This window comes from Callorhinus ursinus, unplaced genomic scaffold (genome assembly GCF_003265705.2).
Source record: "Callorhinus ursinus isolate GAN/ISIS: 27379988/994484 unplaced genomic scaffold, GSC_fseal_2.0 scaffold13, whole genome shotgun sequence".
Lineage (NCBI taxonomy): Eukaryota > Metazoa > Chordata > Mammalia > Carnivora > Otariidae > Callorhinus > Callorhinus ursinus.
In genome coordinates, this window is record NW_027397075.1 from 7,007,901 (window position 1) to 7,035,361 (window position 27,461).

The following is a 27,461-nucleotide window of genomic DNA, read 5'->3' on the forward strand; positions in this document are numbered from 1 at the left end:
CTGCAAGTGCTTCCTATGCCTTGACTTTGACCTCTGCTTAGGAATTTAGGTGATAACACTAATCTGTATGGAACACATCTCCCCCCCTGAGAGGGATCGGAAAGAAGGTGCTGGTCCCCTTTCTCTGCTTCCTGTGCTCCCCAGCGGGGATGAGGGTGAGCTGGAAGCTGAGGACTGGTGAAAGTAGCAGGACTGGTGCTAGGGAAAGTGGCACCAGCATCCTGGCCTACGGGAGAGGACAGGTACAAGGCTGGTGGCCCTTCGATAAAGGTCACACTGTATGTCACTGCTTCGGTCTCCCCAGAGATTTGTTTTGGGTGTTCTGTGGTTGATCAGGTATCAGGGGCAGAAGCCAATCCTCCCCTCCTGAGGCCTGAGCAGTCCTGTGTTGTCCCTGGTGGCCAGAGGGGTGGTGGAAGGGGATGTGTGGTGGGTGGGGAAACCAGTAGCTTCGGGGTGAGGAGCCCTGTGTAGGCAGAGCCCCAGACAGTCTGAGTGGGTTGGAGCGAGGGATGTCTTGAAACTCAACATTAACCCTCAACCCCACGCCCCCCCCCCCCCATGAATTCCTGTTTTCCGTGGCAGCTCACTGCCCCCGCCTGTCAGCCAGATGTGGTCAAGGAGGCTGGCTTCAGTAACACCATGAGGCCGGGGTGGGGGCTCAGGAGCCACTGTGAAGCCAGTGGTCCAGGGTGAGACTCTCCTGTGTTCTGGTGACTGGAGCAGCACAGGCAGGAGAGATGGGGGTGCAGGGCCGGGGTATGCCCTGCAGGTCACAGGCAGGACTCTGGAGGGATCTAGGGTGCGGATGGCCACTTTGAAAGGATGCCCCAGGCTCTTGTTGGGGGAGAAAGGCAGTGGAGGAACCTGGCAAACCAGATAGAGGACAGTTTCCAGAGTCTGCACCAGGGTGGAAGCACGGAAGGGGGCGAGCAGGGGCCGGATTCTGAATCTACCTAAAGCCCGAGGTGGCAGGATTTGCAGAGAGTGTGGTTGTAGGGGTGAGGGAGAGGGAGAAGACGGGATACTCCAAGGCTTTTGGCCTGAGTGACTGCACAAATGGACTTTCCATTTATTGACTAGGGAAGACGGTCACGTTTGAGTAGCTTCTCTGTTGGCCTTCGCTGGCCGGGGCCTATCAAGTCGCGACAGGTCCTTGCTTGGCAGGCAGCGTCCCTCCCTCCTAACAGTCCCGTGAGGTACAGACGGAGAGATCCAAGGTTAGGGGGACACGCCAAGGTAACAGAGCCTGAGAGTGCTGGGGTCCCGTCGGCTCTCCTGGACGCCCTGGAACACAGCCATATCCAAAATCAATCCGCTTCCCAACGGCCGTGCCATGGGTCCCCTCTGATCAGAGGAAACAAAACTATGGCCCCATTTTCAAACACATGGGAACAACTGGGATTTGGGAAAAACACTTAACTTGCATTGTAAAGTGCCTCCAGTAAAAATGACCGCTTTTATAGGCAAGGAAGGAAAAAGCTCAAAGCCAGTCTCTTCCACTCAAACACCTCATTTCCCCAGTGCATAGAGTGGAATTTAGAAATTCTGCTTCGTAGGGGGAAAAAAATCCTAATTTCTGTCTTTTCCAGAAAAACTTGTCCTCGGACTACTTGAACACGTAACTGACAACAGAGGGCACAGCCATTAGGTGACCTTGTGATTTCAGCAAAACGTGTCTCTCTAATGTAGCTCAATTATGATTGTAAGTTTATAAAACAGGGAAAGATTACAGGAATATACATTAAACCACATCAATGAGTGCTACTGAGGAAAAAAAAAATTAGTCCAGCAGACAGGTACCAATCAAATAATCAATACGCAGGAAACAGCTACATCACCCTGCTTTAAGAGAACCAAATAATGCTGCAATTGGATTTACTTTAAAATTTTCCACTTGAACAAAACTGACAGCTGTATTATAATCACATTTCCAGTCACTTTATAAGATACAAATTTCATTTCTCCATATTTCTACTTCATTTCTGAAAAGGGGCCAGCAACATTATTCATCAAGCACACGGAGGAGCTGCCTAATTCATAGAGAGGGGGGGAAAGGCTGTTAATCCCATGTTTTCCGTCCCCTTAGAGAATTGGTGGTATAGTTCAAACACGCTTTTTTCTGATCAGTCTAGTTCAGGGTCCTGGTTGCAAAGAGGGGCAAGGGGAAAAAGCGCAGCATTTTAGTTCTTAGGTAAAATGATTTGGGGTAGCTCGCCCGTTGAAACGAAGACCATCTGCCTGTTTAGAAAGCACCCAAGTCAGTTTAAGACTCTTGGTATATTTTTTTTGGGGGGGGGGGCGTGGTCTGCACTGGCAACCTGACTATTCAAATGTCTGGTAGTGATGAACAAGCTTGGTTCTTAACTCACAATCCAACGGCCTCAAATTATTCAAGATAACATTTAGAAATGCCACTTTCATGTTAATGAAAGCGCCTTAAGTGTTTATGAATAATTAAAGGAGCTGCTAAAGCTCTAATCGGTTCAATCCTACAAGCCTTCGTAGAGCGCCTACTGTGTGCCAGACGCCATACCAGGCACTAGGGATGGAAAAAAGGTGATCAGCGCACCGGCAAGGTGGCTGGTGAACCCCTGAGCGCAGGGCTAGAGCGAGGTCAGGGGCGGTCCCCAGGCTGCAGGTCAGGTGACCATGTGCAGGTGGGGACATCCACAGGCAGAGACCCTGCGTGCACTGTATCCCTTTTAGGGACAAAGAGCCTTGGGGGATGCAGGCTCAAGAGTCACAAAACACACTGGCCTCCGGGCCCAAGCGCTTGAACTAACTTGCCACCAAGGAGACATCTGAGTCTGAATCAAGCCTCCCCTGCATGTTTCAGTTCTTCGCCAAGCAGCCAGCACCCACTTTCCTAAAAGTCACCTTTCCATGAAACTTGTCTAACTAACAGGCCGCCTCCATTTCTCAGTGTATCCCATGGACAAAAACAGTCATGCGGCTTTCTGTACTTGGTTTGTCAGAATTCCTACAGACAAGTCATTCCCCGTGCAGTGTGCAGTCCCGATGATGAACGCTAATGACTGCTGTTGGGAGGACAGCCTGCACACACCATGGGTGATCCCATGCATTTCTGAGGGAATTCTCTCTGTTATCTGCAGAGAAGTCCTGATGCAGGCACTATCACCCCCATTTTACTAAGAGGAAGAATGGCTCAGAGAGGTTAACTAGTTTGCCCAAGGTCACACAGCTGGGATTCAAACTCGGTTTTTTCCCTGAATCCAAGGCATTAAGTCCTTGAACTACATGCTGGATTTTCAAGGACTTGATTTCTCTCTTGCCACTTTCTTAGGCTTTTATTTTGAAAAATTTCAAACTTCCAGAAAGGTTTAAAGAGTAGCACAATAAACATACACATGCCCTCCACCTAGATTGACCAACTGTTAATACTTAGCTGCACTTGCTATACCCACACCCTCACATTTTTATTTTGTGAATCATTGTGGAACTGTACGCAGCATGACAGTTTGCCCCTCAACATTGCCGTCTGTACTTCCTAAAAACAAAGACAGTCTCCCACAGAATCACAGTGAGGTTATCACACCTAAGAAGTGCAATAATGACCTCAAATGATCTGATCTAATCACAATCTACATGCAAATTTTCCGTTTTCATAAAAAGTCCTTTAAAGCTACTTGTTCTTCTCCATCCAAGGTTGTCACGTCTCTTCTGTTTCGGTCATCTAGAATGATAATCTAGAACTGGCCCTCTCCCCCACCATGTTTTTTTGGTCTTCCATGACATTCACATTTTTGAAAAGCTCAAGTCAGTCGTCTTTTAGAGTGTCCCACAGTCTGGATTTGTCTTTCACAGGCTTTATTATTTATGCTATTTTCTCGTTTTTTGCCAGGATGAGGCATATGACAACAACCAGATCATCAACAAAATAAGGCAACATAGAGAATTTTCCAGAGCTGACAGCTGGGACCACAAAACTATCACCAACCTCGTGAGAGAAGCAAATCAATGAGCTCATATTTTCTTACAATCAAGCCACATAACTTGCTTGGGGAGCTTCATAATACTCTTGTTGGCAAAGAGTATCTCAGCAGTTGGATGAGTTAGCCAGGAACTTCCATGTGGCCTACAAGCTCTCACCTGTCAGGACATCGGGATGAAGCGCTCAGAGCGCTGGAAACTGGGGAAACGGGGAACCCTGCCGGGTCGCTCACGACATTCACATTCATATCCATCAACAAACAGAAAGATAACAAGGAGGGGAGATGTGGCCCAAATTCAAACATGGATGCAGTCTTGGTGGAGTATGGCGGTCACCCATGTAAGTGCCCACAGCTTACACTTGTTCTGGGGGGAACGAGTGGTTTGCAGGCAGGGGGGCACAGCCAGAGCAAAGGCCCTGGGGTGGGAATGTACCTAGTGTGTCTGAAGAAAAGCAAGAAAGCAAACAGAGCCAGGTGGTGCTAGATGATCCTCAGCTTCTCAGTGGCTGTAAAGTCAGAGTGGGAAGGAGGCCATGGTGAGCAAAGGGAGGACATGATCTGACTTATGTTTTAGAAGACGACACTGGATGCTGTGTTGAGAATAAACTGCAGGAGACAAGGCAGAAGCAAGTGACTGGCTTACGAGGCTGGCTGCCACAACAATGCAGGTGACAGAAGACAGCCGGGCAAACCAAGGGCCAGGGGTGGAGCTGAGAGAGGTGGTCTGGTCTGGATATGGCTGGAGAGGGGGGCTGAAGAGGTGTGCCGACCAACGGGGAGGCAAGCTGAAGAGTAAGAAGAGTAAGAGGGGAGTCAAGGACGAGCCCAAGGTTTTAGGGACAGGATGGAGCTGCCGCTGACCAGGAGACGGGGAGGTCTGCAGGGGGCAGCTCTGAGGGAGCTCAAGTTCCACTGTGTTGGTGGTAAGTGGGAGGTGCTGAGCAGGCAGCTGGGGTTAAGTGGGGGCCTGAGGCTGGAGAGAGAGTGAGCTGGTGTGAAGCGTGCCTGGCCCTGGAAAGAGGCAGCCCGCTGCTGCTTATGGGGACGTAGGCCCCATGGGACCAGATCATTTCAGATTCCAAGTGAGAGGGATCTGGGTTTGTGCGATGTCTTTTTTTTTTTTTTTTAAGATTTTATTTATTTATTTGACAGAGAGAGACACAGGGAGAGAGGGAACATAAGCAGGGGGAGTGGGAGAGGGAGAAGCAGCCTTCCCGCCGAGCAGGGAGCCTGATGCGGGGCTCGATCCCAGGACCCTGGGATCATGACCTGAGCCAAAGGCCCAGGGTGCAGACCCAGAGTGCTCCTTCCCACTCTGACTTTACAGCCACCCAGGCACCCTAAGATAAGATGTCTTGATTTTAAAATGCTGGCAACTCACGTAAAATGGCAAATACTCTGCCAGACACCAAAGGACATCTGTGGGCCTAACTGAGGGCCAGCAGTTTGCAACCTCTCTACACCACTATCGCCTTGCCTTACAACAATCCTGTAAAGGTGGGCGTTGCTACTCTCATTTTAGTAATGAGGGAACTGAGGCTCGAGAGGTGGATCAATTTGTCTCAGGTCACATGGCGAGGAAGAGGCAGAGCTGGGGTCCAGAGGCCAGATCCGTCCTCTCCTGAGTCTGTGCTTTTTCTGGGACCCGGGGCTTCCTCCATACCCTCAGCTACCTTCTTAAACAGGCAGGCCCTGGGCTAGAAACAGTGGGCGAGAGCTGACGGAAGGTCCCCAGCTGCTCATCTTGCAAGGAGACGAGGACAACTGAAATAGCATTACTGTTGTTAATAATTAGCTCCGAAGGCTCCATGGGTCGGGTTCCAGAGAACAAGCTGGATCAAACAGGATGGGTCTCCAAGCAATAAACAATATAAGTGCCTGGGCCATAGAGCAGAACGCAGGCGTGCTCAAGACCACTGGCTGGGACAAACCGGGGTGTGCAAGAAGCCCGTGGGCATCACCTTTCAGACAACACTCCACCAGGATCGGTCTCACAGGCCTGGCCTCTCAACAGGGCTCCCTGCTGGAACGTTGCCCCTGACCCCATAAATCTACCCTCACACTGAGGCCAGGGGGGTTCCCTCTGAGATACACATATAGATCGTCTCACCGGGTGAAAAACACTTCTTACTGTTCTTAGGAGAAAGCCCGGGATCCCTGATCCACCTACAAGGCCCACACACTGGGTCCCGGGCAATCTCAACATCACCTCACCACCCTGCCCTGCCCGGCCACACTGCTGCTTCTCATCTTCCTCAACTCCCCATCAACCCCAGGGCCTTCACTCCTGCCATGCCCCGGGCTACTGGCACCTGCCCTACCTCCAGCTCTCGGATGGGTGGTGGCTCCCTCAGAAGCCTCCCTGACCTCCGGGCAGGTCAACCCCTGTTACCTGAGCTCCTTGGCACAGTGGCTGTCTGCCTTTGCTCTGGGTGATGATGTGATCGGTGTTCTCCTCCCCCACAAGACTGAGCTCAAAAAAGACGGAGACGCTTCTGCTCTTGTGATTGGTCTGCACTTGAATTATTTAAGAAACAGACCCCATTAAAGCCCAGGACGTAGGCCTATTTCTTGGAAAGTCTGTCCCTTGTTCGGAAGCGATGCCCTTCCTACTTACCTGGGATTAACAACACTCTTTCTTTTATGAAATGATAGTTCATAAGTGCTTTAAAAAAATAAGAAAAAAAAAAGACTTGGTAACATAAAAAGTTGGCAATCCTGTCCCCAGAGGTTCTGTGCAGTTTTATTTTTGTCCTGGCATTTCACTGGGCTGTGCAGTCCCAAGGTCTAGGACCCACGGGAAGCACTGCTCTATCCTAGATGGACATTTTCCAGGCCCCTTAACAAGGGTGCCCACGCCTGGGCGAGGAGGCAGACCCAGAGTGCAGACATCTGCTTATGTGAGGATACTTCTCTGGAGGCTTGGGATCCCCGCTCACAGACTGTGGGCTCTTTTGAGGAACTGCCATCTCTGTTGTAACACAGCACAAGTGGAAATGCCAAGAGCTGTGCAATGGTCACAGGAGACAGCTCAGCCAATGGAGTGTCACCAAACACGGTAACTCTGAAATTCATGAAAGTTATGTGGAAAACCACTTCCGAGGAGAGTGTGGAGAGGTTTCCGACCCTCTCCCCAGATATCCTGGCTGGGCTGCCTCCCAGCACCTCTTCTCTGCCCACCCAACTAACCTTCATTGTTTGGAACCAGCCCCTCCTCCAGGGCTGGGCCCCTGGCTTATGGAATCACTGTCCCCTGACTCCTTGCTGCCCGCACTATCCCCAAGCTCAGAACCCAGAGTCCAGCTGGATCTCCAGCATTGCCACAAAACACTGTCCCCAGACTGTGCTCCCCTCCCCCTTTCCCCACTGTTCTTGGCCCCTGGAACCCTGCTGGGCCTCCTAAATGGCCTCTCAGAGACTATACCAGGCACTGTTCCAGGCACTTCACATATATTAACTCATTTACTCCCATTATACAGATGAGAAAACTGAGACACCAAGACGTTAAGGTACTTGTCGAAGGCTCTACGTTGGCAAGTTACAAGGGCACAGCTGGGATTTCACACCAGGCACATTCTGGCTCCCCAGCCCATGTTCATAACCGCCTCCCAGGTGGCCTCCCCAGCCCCTTGACATGGCTCATGGGCCCCCGCTGGGACCATGCTGCTCATGGCCGTTCCAGCACACCCTCAGATGGCTTCCCACTGCCCTGGACTTGAGACCTGGCTCATCTCAGCCCCTCCCTCCCCGGCTCCTCACCTGCTGGCCGCACCAGCTCTCGGACAGGCCACGTTCTCTCCCACCTTCCAGCGTCACCTCTACCAACCCCTCTAACTGGTGGGCCTCAGTTTTGCATTTTCTCAGAATCTTCTGGTCCCTCTCTGCATGGCACTTGACCAGAGAAGCCTTCTCTAAGCAGCGTAGGAGGACTTTTCTCCCAGTTATTCTTGAACACAGACCCCCATTTGTCACCTCCATGGACCATGTCAAACAACCTGCGATTTCCTGTTGGCAGTCCTCCCACCTGCGCCCCGCCCCCCATACCGGAAGCACCACGGAGCTGAGACCAAGTCTGTCATCAGCTCCCTATCACATCCCAGCTCCCAGCACAGTGCCTGGCATACAGCAGGTGCTCAACATGTAGCTGAACGAGTAGATGGGTTTTGCTGAATGGTTCTCATGAATAGATTTAGAAAATCCGAATACAAGATGAGGTGTGGGAAGCACAAGTTATGGGTACAACGTGCACATGTCAAGTGCCCACGTGGAAAAGGCTGGGAAGGAATCCAGAAGTTTCCTGAGGATGCCTGGTTATCTACTTAGGATATTTAGATAATGGGGGAATTTCTCCTGTGATTGGCCGTATTTTCTAGAAACAGGTAAGACTCCTTTCAGAAGGCTTTGATGTCAATCCTGGCAGGAACCTGGCTTCTCCTCACAGCCTGCTTGTCCTCAGGGCACTCCCGGGGACTGTCGGTCAGTAGGCCCATGAGGGAACATACGGGAGAGCGCCCTGCCTGGGCAGGGGTGTACCACCCTTCGTCTGGTCTCAAGTAGCCAGTGCGGTCTTCTTACCCCTCAAAACAGTGCCATCACACAAATGATGAACTGGTTTAAATATGTCAGGATACGCTCCTCCAAACATTGTTAGAGCAAAAAATGCCCACCCCTTGGAGCCCTGAAGTATGAGTTCTACACCACTGTTTCAGCAGCTGCACCAGGGGAAACAGCCGGCTCTCACCTCCCCTCTCCCTCGAGCACCTGCTGTGCACCAAGCGTGGCACCACGTGCTTCACCAACGTGATCACATCTGATTTTCAATGGTTCTCCCTGCACGTCTTTTAGAACCATTTTAAAGGCCAGGCCACTGAGCCTCAGGAACATTAAGACCCTGAGCAAGGTGTCAAGGCCGACGACCTCCAACTACACCAGGGAAGGCCAAGGCGGATGTCAGTGCGGCCGGCCAGCCCGCCCACCTGTCCCCGCTCCACCCAGAGCCACAGGTGGGCCGGGGAAGCTCATGATCTGTAATGGTGGTGACCCATTCAGTGCCAAAGAGCAGCCCCAAGTCCTCCTCTGTGAGAGAGAAGTATTTATAGATGCAATGGTATGATGTCTTCCATTGGCTTTACTACACTCGGGGAGGGTGGAGGTGAGGGGAGGTAACTTTGAAAAGAGAAATGGTGGAGCAGATGGAATGAGACGTAGTGAAAGAGTAATAACCTTTGAAGCGCAGGCGGGGTATGTGGAGATTCATGGTGCCATTCTCTCTAAAAGTCTCATCTATTTTATCTAGTCAAGCTAGCCTTCCCTTCCCATCCCCCTTCCCTCCAGGCTGCCAGTCCCTGACCTGGGCCCCACGCCACTCTCCTCTCCAGCAGAAACAACACAGGCTCAAGCACAGTCAGCTCTGCCTCTTTCTGCAGGGGGCGATGGCCTCCACCATGCTCCTTGTCCAGAGCCCCCATGTCAGAGCTCACCGGGCACACCTGCCCAGAGGCCTGCGGCTGGTCAGCAGACACGTGATGTGGCTTCTGTGTACTCTTAGGCCGTGGTTTCTTATCAGAGTGCGACAAGGTCAGTAAACACACTTTAAGCCGCCTCTTCCTGTGGTGTGGGGCTGGCGTGCCTTTGAGCCTGTCCGCCTGGATCACATCACCTTCCATGGAAGTTGACCAGCCCCCAGCATTTCTCCCTGAGTCAGCTTTCTTCAAATCACGGCGCTCACGAGAAGCATGCCCAGCTTCCAATCATTCGGCAAATATGAATGCCTTTGCCTACATTATGATGTTGCCTACATTTTATATACGTAGAAGGCATTTTGTGACATGCGAAGCATACTGATTTTTCCCCACTGGAAGGTCAGATGCTCCTGCATTTAAGAATAATCACCGGGAGAAATACAAAGAAAAAAGGACACAAAGTCCAACAACAACACATGCTATCTTATTCTAGTACCATGTGCTCATAAAATCCGTAATTCCTAGTATTTTCTGGATGGCACTCTCTTTAGCAAAGACATAATTTGTGACCAGGCTGGGTAAAGACAGACAGCCGTTACTTTCTTAATGGCCAACTACCCAAAAAGGCTCCAGTTAAGTGATCTCAACTAGCAATCTAATCAATTAAAATTGGTAAGTGAAATACTTTTAACCTTTATTTCAGCAGGCCATTCCTGGGGGTGGGGGTGGGGGGAGAAGGAAGGAATGTGAATTCCCAGCATAAAATTTAATTCCATTTCATGGATGCAAACATTCTTGCTGCCCTGATGGAGTGGTCCCTTTGAAAGCAAGCTATTTCCCTCTTCCCTTGAATCAAATCAGAGAAAGACTGGTTTATGGTTCTCTGCAGCCAACTCAATCAATTTAAACCCTTAGAAAAATCCCTATGGCAATTTCTCAAGGAGACAAGGACCAAAGGAGATGACCACAGAGCAGCCCAAAGGGGACTTAGCTTCCTTGTTCTTCCAAGAGGGAGAAGAAAAAAAGAGATTAAGAAGAGGAAAAGAAGAAGTTAGGTGCACTGCCTGGGTGCCTCAGTCCGTTAAGCATCCAACTCTTGGTTTTGGCTCAGGTCAGTCTCAGGGTCGTGAGATCGAGCCCCAAGTTGGGCTCTGTGCTCAGCAGGGAATCTGCTTGAGATTCTCTTTCTCTGCCCCTCTCTCTCAAATAAATAAATAAATAAATCCTAAAAAAAAAGTTAGACAAGCAGGTAAAACCCATAATAATCACAGAGAACCTTTTATTCAGGCAGCGTGCTCTGCTCTTTATATGCATCACCTGCTTTAATTAGCAGGTAACACTACAGTTCCTTGAGCACAGTTATATGCTAGACACTATGCTCTGTCATATGGTATTTCATATTATATTTCGCTCAAGTCTCAAAACAAGTCCATCATATAAGGAAGTCATCCCCAGTTTCTAGGTGAGGAAACGGAAGTTGAAGGGGTTTCAATCATTTGCTCCGGGGAATTCACAGCAGGACAGGGCGTGTCAAATGGATCAAATGCCAACCCTCATGGTCTACATCATGATCGCTGGTCACACAGCTGAGCACTTCTGTCAAAACTCATCCAACGGTACACTAAAACTTGCTGAATTTTATCAGATATAAACTGTATTTCAATAAAGCTGAGTTAAAACAGCGGGGATCCTGTCCTTACCATGGGCCATAAAGAGTGGCCATCTGCCACTCCTGCCTGCTCAGCTTCCATCTCGTTGTGAGTTTCCTTTGAGGGCAACCTCCCTCCTTCCTCTCAGGTGATGGAGTTGAAAAGAAATGGGCCCCACCTCCCAGCTTAGGGTTCACCACATGACCCTGGCCTCGCCCAGTAATGAATCATATTCATCTGACAACGACTGGTTCAGGGACGGCCCACCGACCACCTAAGCCAGACCAGAGGAAGACCACCTGCCGTGGACTTCCACAGAAGTTACAGGAAAAGGAAGCCCCATTTCTGGCAGGTCCGCTTAGCTGGTTCAGCAGATTTTGGAGCTACAGATGGCCACCTTGTTGCTACCTGGTGAGAGCCCTCTTGAGGATGAAGCCAGAACAAAGGGAAGCCGAGCTGAGACAGGGCAGCAGCTTCCTGATGACACTGCTTGAGTACCTAGATCCAGCTATGCCTGAAGGCAGATGTACTACTGGACTTTCCAGTGACACCAGCCAATTCCCCTTTTTCCTTAAGCCAACCTAAGCTGGGTTTTCTGTCTCTTATAAACAAAGAATCCTACCATATCACAATGCCTTTAAGAAACAGAAAACCACTTTGCCCATCCGTGTGCACGTGCCCTACAGCAAATGGAGGAAAGAGAGAGCTATGTTCGTATGAGGAGGATTACAGGAGCTCAACCAGGCTTTATACCCACTGTCACTTTTAATCACAGCCTCATGCTCATGCTGCCAAGGACAGCATGAGGCACTGCATGTGGTTAGGGAGGGAGCCCAAGGCTGCAAGCTGAGCACATGGTTCCCCAGCCTCCCCTCCTCTGCCTCACATACAGGCTGCTGATTTGCATTTTTGAAAGTTTTCCCCTTTTTCATAGCAGAGGCCTTTAATCATTGGAATCCTACAGAAACCCCTTAATACACAAAGCCCATCATGCTACGGTTATGTGGAGGGCAGGGACGCTGGACACTCCAATCACGCTGTGCAGCTCCACCTGGGCTCCGGAAAGCAGAGCCCGCATAGACAAGTCTGCCAGGTGCCCAGCATCCAGGGCCCCTTCTTTGAGTTTGGCAGGACACGCACACTCTGTTAGCTTTTGGTGACAGATCAACCGCGGGAGCAAACGCAGGTCACACATGGACCCTCCCAGAGACACCGGAGCCGACGTGGCAGCGTGCACACCCCTCCCTACCCCCACCCCTCCCCGGTGCCAGGACTCACTCAGATCTAGCACATCATCCGTTTTGATCAGGTCCTCCTCCCGCGTCAGGGGCAACTGGGTTTCGGGCTCCCCTCGCAGCTGCAGTGACAGGGAACGGAGCATGAAGAACACCCGGATGGCCTGGACAGAGTTCAGGAGCAGAGGAGGATGAAGCTGGAGTTATTTAGGTGAAGTGTTCCATATGGAGAAATCACACAGTCTGTGACTCTTGATTTAAACAAACAAAACAAAGTCCACTTGTCCCAGTATCATGGCTCTGGTGTTTTCAGAGCAAGCCAAAAAAAATCAAAGGGTGCAGCCTGTTTTTAGTTCTCCATAGGTTTAGGCCACTTCACCTCAACTGAGCACCTGTCATTTGCCAGGAGCTCTTCCCTAGTGCCATGTGACCTTCACGACACCCTTGCTTAACAAGCAGCCCCATTTTGCAGACAATGCACTAGGACCCAAGGAGGCAAAGTGAACCGCCCCAGGTCACATGGCTAGGGAGGGCTAGAATCAGTCCTCTTCCAACTAACCCAGCACAGAATTTGGAAATCCGTATCACAAGTAACAGTGTTCCCATGTCCCGCCTAGTGAGTGCAGGGTAGGGAGGACAGAAGAGGGTGAGATGCTCGTAGGGTTCAGAGCCAGCCAGACTCCCTTAAAATCCTGCCCCTACCCCTCCCTGGGTGAGCCCGTTACGGCAGAGTCTTAGTGTGCTGTGGATGAGACAGCAGGCCTGGCGCCTGGCTGGTGTGCCATCACATCAGTGCCCCAAGCGCCCTCAGGCTGACCCAGCCACTTCCTGGGGCCGGAGACAGCCCCGCCAGCACAGGGATTTTTGGCCCGTGGACGAGGTGTCTGCGTGGAGTCCAGTATGGCCATCAGACATTTCCAGAGAGCAGGGAAAACACAGAATCCCTAGGCCCGGACCCAGAGAAGTTTGTGCAGAAAGCGGCTTTTACCTCGGACCCAGCCTGCCATGAGAGCCCGAGCCCTGGGTCCTAGACTGGGGCTGAGGTGCCCATCGGCGAGAGTCCAGGAAGCGGAGGCACAGCCCATGGGAGAGGCCACCTCCATGCCACTTTCCCTGACACACAGCTGATGGGCCTACCCGAGGTACATGCCTGAGGGAAGCAGCTCTGGAGTCAGACATGTAAGGCCTGTGTTGGACTCACGGGGCAAGGCCCCTGACCTCCCTGAGCTTTGATTTCCGCATCTGTGAAATGGGGCGGTAGTCCCGGCCCAGCAGGCCTGCTAAGAGGCCCGGAGATAATGTGGGGGGGGGGGCGGCGGAGAGGGGAGCAGCCCGCATGTGTTCTGTAAAGGGGCCGCCGTCCTTTTCTCCAGCCACTGGATAGCTGGTCACAGGGGAGGGCATGGGGACAAACCACTGTCGCCACTGGTGAGCCACACAACGATGAATTCCAGCCTACTTTTGGTCTTCTTGTTTACAGTCCTGAGGCTATAGGCCTGGCCCACTGAAAGGGGAGGCTGCCCTTCCTATGACAAGGTGCCTCCCAAAACAAAACGGGAGGCAAATTCCTGCCTGCAAAGAGCAGGGCTTGCATGGACTCCTAGGCGACAAGGATGCCCACTGGCACACTGAAACCCGAATCCGGTCTTGGCCTGGACCTGGCAGGAGAGCTGAGCCTCTGCCTCCATCTCCTAATGGAGAAAACTGGAAGAACAACCCTACCTCCTGGATGTATGCTGAGGTCATGTATTCCCCCTTGTCCGCCAGAAGCACTAGAGAAAGATAAGCCTTTATATTATAACGATGGGGGTGGGAGTAGGGTGGCAGCATTACTATTGATCTGATTGTCCTTAGCAGTTTTTCAAGTACGGCCTTCCTAAGACATCTGCAACAATCGGGAAAAAAGCAAGTGCCTTTTCATTTTTTTAAAAATCAAAACAGCTTTTATTTATTAAGCACCCACGGTGCACCAGCACCGTGAGCGCCTTAATGCAACATAAAGCTGTTACACAAGAAGAAACGGAACTGGGAGGGGCAGAGCGATCCAAGTTCTCGCTGCTCGTGATGCCTGAGCTGGGCTTGGAACCAGCAATGTCTGATGCTTGTGTCACTTAACCAAGCACACAAGGACATTCGCACGCCTGCACCAGCCCGAGTGCAGAAAGCCTGAGACGTGGGTGGCCCCTTGAACTATACGGCCATCTGAGTCCAAGTCATGGCCTTGGACGTGAGGAAAAAGGCCCATCCGTCAGGTCCAAGCTGAGTGAATGCTTCATTTCAGTGTCAAAAATCCATTCCTCTCAAAGGTTCTGAAGGCAAAGAAATCAAGCGGGACCCTTGCTGGGGGGTGAAAAAAGAGAAACGTGTGCTTTTCTACAGACCATCACTCTGAAAACCTGAAACCTTCCAATACAAAAGGAGTTTGGAATTTGGCTCCTAGTATAGACCTTTTTGGTGATACATCTGCTTTGGCTCTGGAAGCAACAAATGGAAAATATTTCCAGAAATACAAAAAACAATAATACAATAAAAATATAAAGAATATAGAACACGCGGACCAGCCCTACAACTTCGGGAATCCACAAAAGAGTGGTAAAACACCAGGATAAGGGTCCTCAAATTCATCCCACAGACCCCTAAACAGTAAGCACCCCCCCCACCCCGCTTACCTGAGACCTGCCAAGTACTGGCAGGGCTGGACCGTGTCATCTCCCTGAAGCCTCTTAACGACCCTCTGTGGTTCCCATTTTATAGACCAGAAACCAAAGCCCAGGGATGTGAGGCAGCCTGCCCACGGTGACTCAGCTAATAACCGGACTCCAAAGTCTTGTGTTCTTCCAGCCACATGCCTTTGCCTTCAAAAGATTTAAGGCTGGGGACCCAGGCTTTTATTGAGTGCTTCTCTTTACTTTGCCAAATAAACATGCACTTTAAAAAGTATTAAAAAGGAAGAAGGAATTATTGCTTTCTGATGCTTCCACAGAATGCCAGGAAGATGGACTCTGGAAGCACACGCTAGTTTTGGCAAGGGGTGACAGCTGAGCATGCTGAAATATAAAGAAGAGGCTCATCCCGTGTGCTCCAAGGCACCTGGGAGCAAGCTCTGCAGCGGGGTCGTGGAGAAGGAAGCGGGGTCGTGGGAAAGGAGTCCACTACAGTGGGGCAGGATGGCTTCGGGGTCGAACAGACCACGGCAAGTGAGTCACGTGAATTCCCTGAGCCCGGGCTCGACTTCTGGGAATGGAGTACCCACCGGCCCTGATCTCGGGGCCTCCCCGGAGGTGCACCCTGAATCGAGCGCTCAGGTCCAGCCCTCTCTCCGCTTCCCTTGTCACATTTGCAAGCCATGGAGTTCGGGGGGCTGTCCCCCAGATGAGGAGCCCACCAGCCCATGGAAGTGGCTGTGAAAAGCCAGTCACTCCTAAGAGGGTGACGAAGCAGTGTCACATGGGTCCGGCCCACCGTGAAAGCCCCTTGGCAATATGGGGAGCGTCACACAGGAAATGTCCGTGCCCCCTGAACCAGAAATTCTACTTCTGGGAACTTTTCCTAAAGAAATAAGCCAAAAGAAAGAAAACCCTGTATTTGTGAAGCTGCTCAGGGCAGTTTAGTTGAAAATAATGTAATACTGGAAGTAACCAGAATGTCTAGCAGCAGGAAAATGCCTTGAGTAAGTTACGGCAGAAGTCGCCAGATAAACTTTCACGCACCAGTAAGAAATGTGACTGAAATTAAAACCGCATCCCAGCACAGAAAGCTTCTCACTGTACCAGGGAGAGTGGGAAGGAACAGGCTGGAAGGAAGATCACAATGCACTCTTCCTACCGGCATGAGAAGATGTGACTGAACACAAAGACAGGGAGGAGACACGAAAAGCGTCTAAGCTTTCTTTGTTTAGGGTGATGTAATCACGGGAAATTCTTTCCCTCTACTTTCGAAACCCTACGAGATGTACTTTAATGTGTAATACACATACAAAAAATAAAGAAAAATATCCTATTTCCTCACGGGCAATAGCGATAAACACAAAACTGTGGTTTTACGTGGGAACAAGGAACAGAAGTCAGGGACAAATAAAATTTCACGCGACTATATTTATTTTGTAATGGCTTCCAAGATTACAACAGACAGACGGCCAGTGGCTTACATTCAGATCTTGAGATTCACCAGAAATTCCTCTCCCTCTCTTCTCTACCCTGAAGCTTCAGTAGATGGCTAAAAACTCTCTTTCTTTCCCTCCTGAGACGTTAGACTGCTCCACCCCTGTTCAGCCAACATTTCCTGAGCTCTTCCTGCCTGCCGGGCACCTTGCAGTCCCTCTACCTTATCTACTTTGGCCAGGAGCTGAGAGACAGGATACACTGAGGCTCAGGGAGGGTAAGCAACTTGCTCAATGTCACACAGTTGGAGCTGGGATTGAACCCTGGTTGGTCCCACGAGCCTGTGTTCTTTCTTAACGGCTTCTCTCAGCTGCCCCTGGGATAGGTCCAGCCCACATCCCCACTTCTGCTTCCACGTTCTCATCAGATCCCAGTAGTTCCTAAGACCTTCATTTCAACGTGAATTCCCCTGATTAGCTGGCATGGCTCAGTGGCACTCTCGCTATTTTGGTCTTATTTTATATTATTTGTTCACGGTCTATTCTTGCATTTTGCATAGTGCCTGGCTCCTAGAAAAATGCTCAACAAATCTGTCGAATGAAAGAATGGTGTAATTTGCAAAATGCAAGAGGGACACCATGACTTTCAGTGTCGGATGTCTCCCCGTGGCCTAAAAGGCCTGGCCGTCCTCCTGTCCTGGCCCCACCCCTCCACTCACTCTGCTCGCCACCAGCTCCTTGAACACGCTATACTCTTGCGCATCTCGGGGACTCTGCACTCACTGTCCCTTCGGCCCTGTTCATTTCTGCACCCTCGGGCCCAGCATCTGGCATCGAGTAGGCATCCAGTGGCTCTCTGGTGACTGGAGGACTATTTTACAAGTTAGGAATGATGTATTAGTAAGGGTTGTTTGAACTTCTTTAACAAGTCCTCAAGGAAAATGAAAGGTGGGATTTCTGAAAAGTGTCAGCCTCCTGAAAGTTAAAAAAGTCTACTTGGTGGAAAAAAAAAAAAAAAGGAAGAAGAAAACGTTTGAATCCAAAAGGATGAAATGGAATGTTCTTTGGATACAAGGAAAGAACTTGAAACAAACCACATAAGCCCTCAATTGCTTGCTAAACCATACACTTCCTTTAGCTCAAATTCAAAGCACACTGCTGTGTTCTGATGTCTGAAATGGGCTCAGGAGCTAAGCTTCTGGATGATTCTAGACAGCTGCCTTGAAACAGGAACTGGACTGAGGTGAGTGGTCAAAATCCCCCTTCAGAAACTGATTCCTGAAGTCAGGGAAGCTTCTCTAAGGTAGATGGCTTCACTTTGAGATGGTCAGCACTATTCTATATATTCTGCCACCTTCTCCCTGGCTCTAAACCCAGGGACCCTGAGACTTGAGGGTTGATCGTATAAACTCGTCAGACAAAGGCCGAACAAGAGACCCCAGGGAAGCCCAGGCGTTCCTGGGAGCTCTGTGCTTCGCGTAGCAGTTGCGCTGTGCATCTCATCTGGGGGAAGGGAGGCGGGCAGCACGGCCCTGGGAACTTACAACCAAGTGAGACGTCAGGGGCAAAGGGAAGAAGGGAACCCCTACCCTTGAGAACTCTTACTGGCCTTCTGTGCTCTGCCCTTCACTGAGTCCCTGCAATGACTCTGGCAAGGCAGGTACATGCTGCTTTGAGATGGGAGAAGGAACTCCAGAGCCCAAGCAACCCTCCCTCTGCCATATGCCTCGGCCCTGAATTTCTCCCATCCTCTCCTGTAGATCAGGACCGTCTGCCCCAACCCAGCAGGGCCTGATACCAGGAAGCAGCTAACAAGGTTAAGGTCCTCAATGGGCTCTAAGGCCCCAGAGATCAGCCCCCTCCAGCCTCATCACTTCCCACAAAGCCTCCCTCACTGTGGGCTGCAGCCACGTCCCCTCCTTGGAGGTGCTGGAGTGAGCATCTGTCCGGGCCTTTTCCCCTCCTGGCTGCCCAACCTAACCCTCTGCCGCCCGTTCCACCTCCCTCCCCAGGCAGGAGGAGGCGCCTGACCCCATGTTTCTTTAGCAACAGCCTCAGTCACACAGACTGGCAATGCTCCCTTTCCTACCTTGCCCTCTAGACTCTGACTCCTTGAGGACAGAGGCAGTGTATGTTAGGTCCCTGCTGTCCAGCACCAAGCAGGCCTAGTAAATACAATGAAGGGAGCGGTGGGAAGCAGGCCACACTGCCTGCACAGAGTCCTGGCTCTGCTACTTATGAGTTGGGGGACCGCAAGCCAATCACCTGACCTCATCATGCCTCAGTTTCTTCCTCCGCAAGACGGGTTCATATAATGCCAACTTCTTAGGACGGTTGTAGAATTACATGTTGGTGGTTCACATAAAGGTGGTTCACATAAAGAACTGATGTGAATGACTCACTTGGTATCAAAGAGAAGCTCATCTAAGTGTTGAGAAAACTGGGGGCCCAGGGACCCAAAAGAAGGCAGAGGGCAACCCAGAGTGGCAGCTCTCCCCATTCACAGCCTTCCGGACCGCTGGCTCAGGGGATGAGGCAGGCCTCGGGGACAGGACCTTCACTCTAGCCTCGCCACGGAACATTTCCGAGGCCAACCAAAGGCTACGGGTGAGCGTGCCCGCCCGTGAAGGAGTTGCCAACACAACCCGCGTTTGTCAGAACCAGCCCCGTGGAGAAGCTGGGGCCAGTGATGCCCAGTGCAAACAGTGCCACCCACAAACATGCTCGTGTGCCCAGCCACGGGGCCTGCAGGGCTGGCTGGGAGCACGAGGAAGGCGGGTGTCACTGGCTCAGACAGGGTGGGTCCTGTGGTGAGGTCTGCGGGTTTGGTCAGACAGCAGGGAATGTGCACTGACTTAAAACACACAGGTTGGACTTCCTCTGCATCACCCTCCACCCCAGGCCTCTGAGGCCAAATCATCGGATCCTCCTGTTTGAGGCAGATCCAGCAGGTCACTCCTGCTTCTCAAAATCCCAAAATTAACACCTCTGCCGCTCTGGTTAGAACGGGGATTAGCTGAGAAGAAGAGGGCAAGGAACTCATCAAATTTATCTCATCATGTCTCCAGGGAATGATTTTCTAGGAAGAGGTGATGGTGCTTTCTAAGAAAGAAACTGATTTTATGCGAGAGATAAAATACTGTGAACAGCCCTGCAAGACTGCTTCAGAAAAAAAGTGTTGATAAGGGACGCACACTCCAGCAGGGTTCTGAGAACTCTGCTTTTCACACGTGGGAGCGGACTGGCAAGAGTCACAATCTCATTTGTTTGTGCCTCACCCCCAGATCCCTCAGATACCTTACCAGAACACCACTGCTCCATCTCCGGGGGTCCCGAGCCTCCCTGGGAGAGGATTTCACACCAGGGCCTCACCTGCACTGCCTGTTCTCAGCTCACTCCCCCAGGTGCATGGCAGCAGCCCAGAGGTGTCCCCCCCCCCCCCCCCAGAGCCTGGGGCTGGGGCCGGGGCCCTGCTCTGCACCAGCCAAGGCAGCCTGCCTGGCCCTCACACAGGGGAATCTCAATCCTGTTTTAGCCAAGGGCAGCTCACCTTGGGAAGTTCCTCCCGGTGGCAGGGTGCCAGGGGGGTGTTGAAGTGGGTTGGAAGGTGGGCTCTTGACCTGGTCAGATGGCAGCCCAGGGAGAGGGGGGTCCCGCCCACGCTTACTCACCCGCCGGGTCTTCTCCACGTCGCCACACGGCAGCCGCTTTACAAAGTCAATGCCGGTCAGCGGCGTGCCCGTGGGGGGCAGCAGGATGGAGGCGTCCATCATGAGATACTCCACATTCATGGGCTTCATCTAGGAGAGACATCATAGGAAACCTCACCGAAAGGAGGAAGAGCATGGGGCAGGTTACCCAGACCCCTCGCCTGTATCTGCGCACAGCTAGTGAGTAAAGCAAGCCCACATTAAGGCTAGCATGAGGTCTCAAGGCAGCCAGGCGTGCGAGACATGCGCCATTGTTTCCCAAGACACAGACCTTTCCTTCCCTTGAAGTGACAGCTCAGACACTCCTGGGAAGCTGCCTCCATGCTGTGAAAAGCTGTGCTTTCCCACCGGCTCAAGATCCCCCACCTGGCAGGGAGCGGGTCCCTGACCACAGCCCACCTCCCTCCCTTTGTGCTGTCAAGAATGACGACAGCAGACTAGCAATGGCAGCTCCCAGTTATCGTTTATCCAGAGTGGGCTATGGACTGCGGGCAGGCGGTGACCTACAGGCTTTGAGGGCGTGATCCTCCTTAATCCTCCCAATGACTCCAGAAGGGATGTTTCCCGATCCGCTAATGAGAAAATGGAGACTCAGGCGGCAGGTGGCAGAACTAAGACGCAGACCCAGGCCTGCCCTGCTCCAGACCCCGTGACTCCTACCACATGACCACCATCCCCTTCCTTCCTCACCACCTCGCTGTCTTTACCTGGGATCATACAACAGAGTCACTTACTAAGCATCTACTAAGTGCCAGGCGCCCAAAGGGCTCACCTCCTGCTGGACAGCGGTGCTGTTGCTGTTCCTTATTACAGAGGGGGACACTGAGCTCAGAGGAAGGGCGTATGCCCACAGCGCCTGGGCCACACGGGAGCACAACTGTCTGCCTGCTTCCACACCACCTCCAGGAAGTCTTCTCTGATTATGACGACATATGGTATCGACACCTCCCCTCCTGGAACTCTGCTGTATCAGTACGGACATTGAATGTGCACGTGTTGTTGGACACGGACACTTCATTTCCCTGACATCATAAAGGAAAGACATTTCACAGGGTACATTTCCTACAGAATTAACTTTACTCCTCCAAGCATCACATGCTTTTTTGTGTGTCTTCTTGTTTTTTTTTTTTGTTTTTTTTTTTTTTCAGAAAGTGGGCTTTAATCGTATTACACTCTCTCCCTCCCCTGAAACATATATATAGCTGACCACATGGGGCAGTTGTGGTGAAGGCCCAGCTGTTTGGGCTAGGGAGCCAAGGAGACACCTAGTTCGTGCTGCCTTTTTCTTTTAGCCACCCCCCAAAGGCCTGGGGTCCCCCATCCTGAACCCCTTTATCCTGAGACCGGGTGGCAGAGCCCTGAGTCCCACCCCAGGGCCGCCCTTGGCATCGCCTTCCAGCCTGCCTGCCGTTCCCCAGCAGCCCCCCTCTGCTCTGCCCCACCTCCCTCCACCACCTTCCCGGTGAGCAGTGCCGACGGCTTCTGTTGCACCCTCATTACACCTCTGCGCTAAATAGGTGATAAGAGAAGTGAACAAGGGTCCAACATGAAGGCATGGCTTCAGTGCAGGGGTCTCCATGAGCACCCAAAGGCCTATCTCTACTTCACTGAGCTCAGCGGCTGCTTTCCTCGAGTCCGACCGCAGGAATGACTTTCAGGTATGGGGGCTGGGGATATGCCCCCTTTCTATTTCTCTAGAGGGCCAGGCCCTGTGCAGACCACACAGTAAACATGGGACAAGACACACAAACACAGCCCCAGAAGCTCCCCATGGCAGGAGGGAGAGGAAGCAGATATTCCTTGTGCACACACCCCACAGGAGGCGCCTCTTAGGTACTTCAGACCCAGGCGCGTGGTTTGGGCCCCATCTTACAGATGGAAAAATGAAAGTGCAGAATGTAAGCAACCCACTGAAGGTCACGCAGTTAGTAAGTAACAACAGCAGAGGGGTGCCTGGGTGGCTCAGTTGGTTAAGTATAACACTCTTGGTTTTGGCTCAGATCATGATCTCAGGGTTGTGGGATCCAGCCCTGCGTCAAGCTCAGCGGGGAGTCTGCTTGAGACTCCGTCCCTCTCCCTCGGCCCCTCCCTCTCTGCTTCTCCCCCTGCTGACACACGCACCATGTGGTCTCTCTCTCTAATAAATAAATACATAAAATCTTAAAAAAAAAAAAAAAGGCAGAAACTGAGCAGGGGTTTAGGAGCCTGAGCTTTTCTATATCATCAAGCAACATATGAGCCTTACGTTTCCAACAGGAAACCAAACTGTGGAGAATTACATTGCAGAAGGGGACAGCACAGGGGCAAGATGAAATGGTGGCTAACCCCCAAATCCACTGCACTCTAACTACCAGCCCAAAGAGTAGGAGACTGAAACACCCTTCCAGGGGCTGGGGGAGTAATGGGGAGCAGTGGCCATCGCCGGGTGTGAGGCACACCCGGGCAGCCTGTACCTCCCCAGAGGAGGCCCTGGGCGCTACTGGGGTGTTTCTGGAGATGATCTATGCCAATTTACAATTTTCCCTGGAATAGGCTCTGCAGAGGCCTTAGAAGTGCCGAGGGCGAGGATGTGGTAAGGGCACAGCAGTCCCTACCCGATGAGATGGGCTTGGGAGCCAGGAGACACTTAGAGCAAGCTGCTTTTGACTTTGTGACAGTTTAGACACTTAGGTTTACCATAAACTTCTGGAATCATTTCACTTTTTTTTTTTTTTTTAAAGATTTTACCTATTTATTCATGAGACACAGAGAGAGAGAGAGGGAGAGGGAGAAGCAGGCTCCCTGCGGAGCAGGGAGCCTGATGCAGGACTCAATCCCAGGACCCTGGGATCATGAACTAAGCCGAAGGTAGACCCTTAACCGACTGAGCCACCTAGGCGCCCTCACTCTTTGATGAGCAATGTCCATGAAAAGGACATTTATCATCTATTTACTGAGTGCCAACTAAGGGTCAGACGATACGGATGCACAGAAATGAACAAAACAGAGAAAGCCGCAAATCTTCTAACCCGATCTTTTCCCATGACTATGCCTGATGGACAGAGGGAAACAGGGCAGACTCTGGGCCAGTGCTGTGGATTCAAGGATAAGCAACACGCTGGAACATTCCGGTGGCACAGCAAAGAAGGGCAGGGCACTGGAGGCAAACTGCTGTGCTTTGGAATCCTGGCTCTGCACCTCCCTGGCTGGACAGGCATGGGGCCTCACTCGACCTCTTATCCTTGCCTCCTGATCGGGATGATAGGAGTCTATGCTAGCAGCCCCTCCCATCAGGGTGACGGGGCAGTAAAAGGATGAACACGTACAACGTGCTCTACACTCCTGACACGGCACGAGTCCTCAAATATTATTCGTGTCAAAGTGAATCTTTCCGGCCCATCTATGGCACAGCCCACAGAGGGGAAGTGTGGGTCATCTGAAATTTCACCAGCGGCGGGGATCAAAAGGCACCATTTCCAATTCACTTCCCCACCAATCTCAGTCGAAAAGGCCCCAGTTAGACAGCTTTCTCTCAGTTTCACCAGACAAGCCGTGCAGGCAACCAAGTGCATCCTGGCCCCTCACTTACTGTCATGCTCCTGTACTCATCTTCAAACATGTCCAAGAAAATTTCTTCTCCCTAAAAAGAGGAAGGGAGAGAGATTATGCATATTTTTTCCACAAACACCAAATTATTATAAACTCCAGTTCATGGCTGTTGGGGCCATCTGGTTCTCATCAGTGAGTTCTCGTAAATCACCAGGAAGTAAGACACACACGTGAACACGAACACACACGCTCAAACGAAAGCCCAAGTATCATATTGCACCTCTCAACGTTTCTCTCCTTTTTTTTTTTTAAAGCATGTAGAGTCAGATTCCTTCTGTCAAGGCAGCTAATTAAGATGACAACAAAAATAACACCATTTATAATTAAACTATAAAAGTGGGTGAAATTGCAAGTGTTTCACATCATCTATGTGTTGAGAAGGGTTGGAGAAACGGGAAGCCTGGTTCAGGTGCCATGTTAATCTATGAGGCTCCACGCCTCAGAAAGGAAGCGTATAATTAAGCATACTTAACACTAAAATTACAGAGCTTGTTCCAGTCATTTCTGAGGCACACCTGTGAGGCTCTGCAGTTCTGCAGGGCTGCAGTGGGTAAGACTCTGGCTCTGAGACACGCAAACCAGGGGCCCAATCCCAGCTTTACCTCTCAGAGCCTCTCTCTGGTTCACTGCAAGACTGGAATGACAGTCCACGTCTATGCGGGTCACTGCGAGGATGACAGGAGTTAACCCGAGTAAAGTGCTGACCACAGAGCCTGCCACTCAGTTGGGGCTGGTAAATGCTAGCACTCATGGTCATTATAGTCAGCCCCGGATGGAGCACAGGTAGGGAGAGGAGTGGAGAGTCAGCTGAATGCATCATGACTATTCAAACTGTCCTCTCTCCTAAGTCCTGAATCTCTCTCTCTCTCTCTCCCCCTCTCTCTCTCACACACACACACGGTCAGGATGGGAAAAGGAGCAAATCCTTTATATATTTTTCCAGTTGAAACTTCAATATTCTTGCATGGTGTAAGAATCACGTAAGAACCACAAAAATCACAATCCTGAGAACATCCAAAAGCTTCTAAGGTATTATACTTAGGGAATAACACTTATAGGACAAATGAACAATCTGGGTAGGGAGAAGGGAGCTACAATTCAAATATAGCTCTCTTTTGGCTAAAGATAAACCCTCTGGGAAAATGCCTACCTATGTATCTCTGTCTTTCTGACTCTGCAAAGCAAAGGCTTTCTAGGGGGGGAAACAAACGAAGAGCAGTTATCCTGGAAAGAGACCCAAAGATGACTAATGCAGCTGTGAGGCTCCCATTCTCTTCTGGGCTTTGCTGAGGACTTGTATCCTCGCTCAGAGGCCAAGCCCCTCGGGATGGTTTATGGGAACCTGGGATCTCCTCCCCAATGCGTGGGGGCCCACAGTGGGCCACCCTTATCTGGGCACGTCCACCATGTTACAGCTGCATGGGGTCATCTGCGCCTGGCGAGGCGGATTTCCAGATTATAAGACCTCGTTTTCTCTCAACAAACACTGACAATAACAGACAGTGGCTTAAAAAGCTTCCTGCAAAGAAAAGGGATCTGCTGCATATGTGCCTATGATTCACGGCAGTTTGTGGAGACTACAGATAATGAAAGCAGTTGAACAACAAGAAGACGGCAGTGCCAACACCTTTCCTCCTCCAGAGAGGTTCTCTGGATCAGCCAAATGACCAGGGGAAACCCCGGCTAAGTGGACCTGGAGAGACCCGACGTGGAGGTCAAAAACTCGGGGAGCCACAGGGCCAGTGTGAATGTGGATTAATCCATCTCCTGCTGACCGATGATGTGCTTCCCTAAGAATATATCATGCTTTAGATATAGAGCAAAACAAAACCATCACAGTGAGATATTTCAAAACTAACCATCTGGAATCTGAAGAGGACCTCTACAAATTCCTCGGTGACTCAGAGTCCTCGTGGCCCTTTACAAAATCTCACTAAACTTAAAGATAAAGGATTAGAAGCCTGTATGAGGTGTCTTGGCATACATGTCTGTAAATGACACACATGCGTGGAATTCATAAGTAATTCAAAAGTTATTTTATATGGAAAACATACATATCTCATGCATATATTAATTTACACACGTAACTTAGTCCCGTGCATGCATGTAATTCACATTTATATGTAGATTCATTAGTAAACAAATTCATATATCATTGATAAACTGTCACAGACTAGGGGTCCTCAGAAGGGGTACCACTAAGAAGAGCGCACGGCCCGCTGCTCGGGGGCTTGACATGGCGTGTGCTTAGTACAAGAAGTCACCACGGACTTGTGTTCGGTACGTGCGCACGCCTAGATACTACAATCTTGTGTCTGTGACGCACAGCACACTGCCTTCCCCTGCACTCTGGCCACTTACCTTATAAAAGTGCCGCACTAGGTGAACGCTTTCTTCTCTCGCGCCCTGTTGAGAGAGGGAAGGCAGAAAGGAGGCCGGTGAGTTGGGTAAGTTACCGGTTCCAAAATCTGAGTGCATATCAAGCAGATGAGAGGCTGGGCTCATATCCCTAAACCAATAGAGTGGTTTGTAATAGGGAGGGAAGGGGGGAGGGTGGGAGGGCTAGCTTAAAACAAAAATGGGCAAAAGAGAGGGGATTCTGGAAAGCTGTTAGCATACAGTTAGGTGGGGGAAGCGGGTTACAAAACTTGGCCATGGTGACTCTTATAAATGTGTCAGTGTGTGGGTATCTGGAAAGACACACGCCAAAGTGTCAACTACAGCTGTTCCTTTTTACCTTTGTACTTTCTAAATTTTCTCAAAAAAAAAAAGAAAAATAAGGGGGAAAACAATAAAAACCAAAAAACAATGAATATAGATATTAGCACTATAAAAACACAAAAAGCATGCATGTGTTTGGATATGTGTAACATTTTTCTAATACCTAAAGGAAAATATTAAAATTCCGACTGACAAATACAGGGCCAACAGCTGTCACAGAAATTACTGAAATTCACTAGTTAAGAGGGCTCACCGAGCCAGTCTCAGAGGAAGGGTAATTCCACCAGAACAAGGGGGTTGCACTGGGGGATCAGGGCTATTAGGCCCTGCTTCACGCCGGTGCTGTGGACCCCAGGACCGGGGCTCCCATCTGGATCCAGCAGTTTCCTTCCCACGCATGGCCTCCCGCGGAACCCAGGCGGTGGGAGGGGGGCCCTCACCTCCAGGCAGGCCAGGTGCACGTCCTTTATGATGCAGCCTGTGCTGGTCACCACTTGCTGCTTTAGGAGTAGGCAGCTCAGCTCCAGCGTCGCCAACCGGATCTTCCCATCTGCAGGGGAAAGCAGGGTCAGCCTCGCACAGCCTGGTGGGAAGGCCTTAGACACAGTTTCTTCCCTTGCCCACTTTGAGGTTAACAGGTCAGCTGACGGCCCTTGACATCCAGTGGGGACACAGAGGGAACTCACATGCCAACCCCTTCCCAATTACAATAGAATGTTCCATCCAAAACGCCCACACCAAATACTCACCTGCACTCCCTTTATCACTGGAAAGGAGGCAGGAAAAAGATTATTACTAATTATTCCTGAAGGTGGGGAAAGTGGCCATCTATGGTTGCTTTCCTTGGCTGGGTTCCCTCCCCTCTTCAGGAACAAGCACCACTCTTTCCTTTGGAGAATCACCAACCCCACTCTTGGGTCTCTAATTTGGGTGGGGCCAGTCCCTTTGCTCCGTCCCAGGGAGGGGCACATCACCCAGGCTGGTCAGGGTGCTCTATTCCTCCGGTCACAGTGACTGGGGAGGGGACAGGCAAGGGGGGCC

At 51.0% G+C, this 27,461-nt stretch overlaps 1 protein-coding gene across 14 annotated transcripts in view; it reads right to left on the reverse strand.

The window, feature by feature from the left end:
• The window catches only part of CLEC16A (C-type lectin domain containing 16A), a 200,126-nt gene that overhangs the window by 89,573 nt on the left and 83,092 nt on the right, over positions 1–27,461 (reverse strand). For 13 of the 14 annotated variants that reach the window (XR_012380441.1, XR_012380442.1, XM_025855519.2 and 10 more), the window contains 5 exons: positions 26,861–26,970; positions 26,061–26,105; positions 23,680–23,730; positions 20,073–20,201; positions 12,346–12,466 (listed from right to left, as the gene is read on the reverse strand). Coding sequence is in view for 12 of the 14 variants with exons in the window: in XM_025855519.2 (XP_025711304.1) it covers positions 12,346–12,466; positions 20,073–20,201; positions 23,680–23,730; positions 26,061–26,105; positions 26,861–26,970 (456 nt within the window). In the remaining 2 variants the exon portion in view is untranslated. The remainder of the gene's footprint in view (positions 1–12,345; positions 12,467–20,072; positions 20,202–23,679; positions 23,731–26,060; positions 26,106–26,860; positions 26,971–27,461) is intronic. The other variant, XM_073899491.1, reaches the window with a different exon arrangement.